Source organism: Octodon degus, unplaced genomic scaffold (genome assembly GCF_000260255.1).
Source record: "Octodon degus isolate 3935 unplaced genomic scaffold, OctDeg1.0 scaffold00218, whole genome shotgun sequence".
NCBI classification, from domain to species: domain Eukaryota; kingdom Metazoa; phylum Chordata; class Mammalia; order Rodentia; family Octodontidae; genus Octodon; species Octodon degus.
In genome coordinates this window covers 552804-556039 of record NW_004524794.1, presented here as the reverse complement: position 1 = coordinate 556039, position 3236 = coordinate 552804, and the positions used below count along the sequence as shown (strand labels likewise).

At 53.9% G+C, this 3236-nt stretch overlaps 1 protein-coding gene across 1 annotated transcript in view; it reads right to left on the bottom strand.

Annotated features, from left to right (window-relative positions):
* The window catches only part of Tex28 (testis expressed 28), a 4450-nt gene extending 3372 nt beyond the window's left edge, over nucleotides 1-1078 (bottom strand). The window contains exon 1 of the mRNA XM_004645141.2: nucleotides 1068-1078. Within this exon, the coding sequence (XP_004645198.1) occupies nucleotides 1068-1078 (11 nt within the window). The remainder of the gene's footprint in view (nucleotides 1-1067) is intronic.
* Between the last annotated feature and the right edge of the window lie 2158 nt (nucleotides 1079-3236).

Sequence of the window (3236 nt, the reverse complement as noted above, 5' to 3'; positions counted from 1 at the left end):
CTAATGGTGTTTGTAAATAGGATATCAAGTCCACATCTTGTACAGCAATTAACCACTAGGAAGAATGTATGCAATGTGTTAATTATTGAAAGTGTCCTACCAATTTGGTTTGAAACTCTCTCATTGCTGTTTCTCAATAAAATTATGGAAAAAAATAAAATAAAAAAATAGTGTTTGAGACAGAATATCAGGTCTGCATCTTGTACAATGAACAACCACTAAGACAACAATATGGAATGTATTAATTATTAAAAATGCACCAGGAATCAGTTGTGAAAAAAAAAAAGCTGGCCTTGGTGCTTTGGACCTGAAAGGTCCCTAAAGGCTCCAGTGTGGCAGGATCAGTTTCCAGAACAGCAGGGCTTGGAGGGGGCCTCGGGTGATGCTGGGATACTGAGGACCCTGAGCTTATCCATGCATCTTCCATGATGAGCTAGGGATTTAGTGGGCTAGCGGGAGGGGTAGGAGAAGCCTCAGGAAGTAGGTGAGCCCAGGCTGTGCCCCTGCAGTATTTTGTCCTCTCTTGGACACCCTCTTGCTGAGCAGCTTCCCCTGCCAGGCCCTTCTGCCTCGACGTTTCTGCCTCACCATAAGCCCGAAGGTAGTGGAGCCCACAGTCGAAGTGAAGCTTCTAAACCTGGGGCCACAAACAAGCTTGCTCCCTTTGAGAGGACTGTCGTGGGGATGCACAGCACACTGGACAGCTGGCTAGCACAGGTGCCCCTAACAGTGCGCTGCAAAGGCCTTTCCACCGGGCCGGGGCCCGGGGCCCTGGAGAGAAGAGCTGGTGACAACAGGGCCAATGCTACACATCGGGGGTTCACTGGCATGGTGCCAGCCCCCCAAAGAGATTCCTCAGTGCCATTTTTCCCTTCATAGAAGAGATATGGCCACAGGGATTCAAGATAGGAATTTTGATGAAGCATACATTTATGAATCTCACCAGCATGAACAGGAGTCAATTAGCAGCTGCATCATCATGAGATTTGTAAGAACGCAGGAACAAATGCTTGAATAAGGCGAGGTATTAATAACCAAGCTAGTCTGCTTAGTTTTCAGCAGCTCACTTGCAGTGCATGGCGATGTCAGGCAAGGTGGGGCGTCAGGGCCTGTGTACAGCACTTCTCAGCATATCTCAGCTGTCGCCTCCTCCCTTGGGCCCTACCTGCCTGGCCTAACACACGGTTTCTCCTAAAGATAGCCCTCCAGCCTGCCCTCTTCCATCCTCCTCGATCCCTCTCTGTGGCAACACACTGATCACCTAGGGACGTCCCCCAGTCACTTTCCTTTCCTCCGGCAGCAGCCTGCCCCCATGCACGAATCCTGCTGTGCGCTCTTCCTCTAGGGTCTGCAGTCCAGCTCCTGCCGTCCCCAAGGGCAACAGGCAGCCTGGAGCATGCTCTTATGCACACACCACAGTGACAGGAGGCCAAAGCACTCCCGAGGCACTATGTCACTATAGAGACCATCCTTTCTTTCATGCAAAGCACTTCTTTCCAGAACACATTCGTGTGTGTGTGTGTGTGTGTGTGTGTGTGTGTGTGGCCAGCTCAGCCCACCAGGGGGCGGGGCTGGCTGGCATGTGCTGGGGGATTGAACCGTGGTCCCTGTGCTTTGCTAAGCTTGTTCTAAGTAGGTGCTTTAGACCACTGAGCCATCTTACCAGCCCTAGAAGACATTCTTGATCATTCCTGAGCCAGTGGCTCTTGACAAGCTCAGATGGCCCTGCAGGCCTGCATCTGGGGTGGACTCTCACAGAGGGACGGAGCACCCTAGGTGTGCTAGGTGCCATGTCACCCTGAGGGCAGGAAGGCGGTCAGCCAAAGGCAGGGGACCCCCAAATAGTGGGATCCCCTGGGAGCACACACCAGCACGAGTGTGGTGAAGGCAGCACGGACACACTCATGAAGTCCCGCAGTTGCAGGAGGCAGAGTGTGCACTGATGCTTTCGGCCACCGTGCAGGAGCTGGAGCCAGTGAATCTGTGGGCACGGGGCAGCCTGCCCAGCCCTTCAGAGGTCCGACAGCAAGGTAGAAACTCTGCTTATTCACTGAAGAGGAGATTCCAACTTGGCAGGGGGCGACAGGTAGATGAATGAGACACAGGATGCCTGAAGCTCCCAGGAAACTGACAGGAGCAGAGGGCAGCAGCCACTGCTGTCTCCAGAGACAAGGAATGCTCTGAGGGCAGCTGGCCAGGGCTGGTGAGAAACAGCCCACAGCACGAGGGCACCAAAGGGAAGGACCACAGGGCCAGGGAGGGCCAAGATGCCGAGAGGAGACTGGTAGGTTACAGTGAAGTGGTTCCGAGCAAATCCTGGGGTGAAGTCACTGTGGGGGGACATGTCCTCATGGGCACGTGCCTGGACAAGTCATAGAGACCATCTGTGCTGAACAGAGGCTGAAGATCATAATAACACCTAGCACCACCCCCTGCCAGGTATGCAGCAGCTGTCATATTGAGACAGTACACATACGCTGTGGTATGCAGCCCGGAAGCAGAAAGCCTTGCGGGAGACACAGCTGTGGCTACTAAATGGCAGTGCGAAGATCTGAACACATTCACTAAGACCAAAGAACAAGCAGGTAAGAGAAGAGTGAGTCAGGGGAGGGTGGCGGAGAGAAGGACAGGGTGCCACGTGTGAGGTGGCACACACACATGCAGTGAAAGTCAAGGTCACAGACCGGAGAATCCAAAGCACTGAGGGGCACCCTGACCCTGAGACCCACCCAGCTCTGGGCAGTCTCTCCTGGCTGGACCACGGGCCTCCTGTTAGTCCATTCAGAGGGAACATGGTGCTCAGCCACAGCCCGCACCACCACCTGCGAGTCCCCATTCCCTAGTGGCAGCCGCAAAGGTTCTGCCTGCTGTGCTTCCCACGCAAGATCAGGAGCCCCAGGATCTCAGTGCCTTGCCCAGCACCCACAATTTCAAGAAGCTCCTTGGTCATGTTTTGGGGAGACTCAGTTCTGGTCAGCTAGCTGCAAGGCAGAAACCGCACGGGCCTAGTGGAGGACAGCTACACCCATGGTAGGCAGCAGACAGGCGGGGAAGGCAGGACAGGAGTACACTCTTCCAGGGTACACTCAGCGACTCCTCCTTCAGCCAGACCCTTCCTGCAAACACATGAGACTTTGGGAGGAGACTTTAGATCTAAATCATACTCCTGGGGCTGGTGAGATGGCTCAGTGGTCTAAAGCACCTACTTAGAACAAGCTTAGCAAAGCACAGGGACC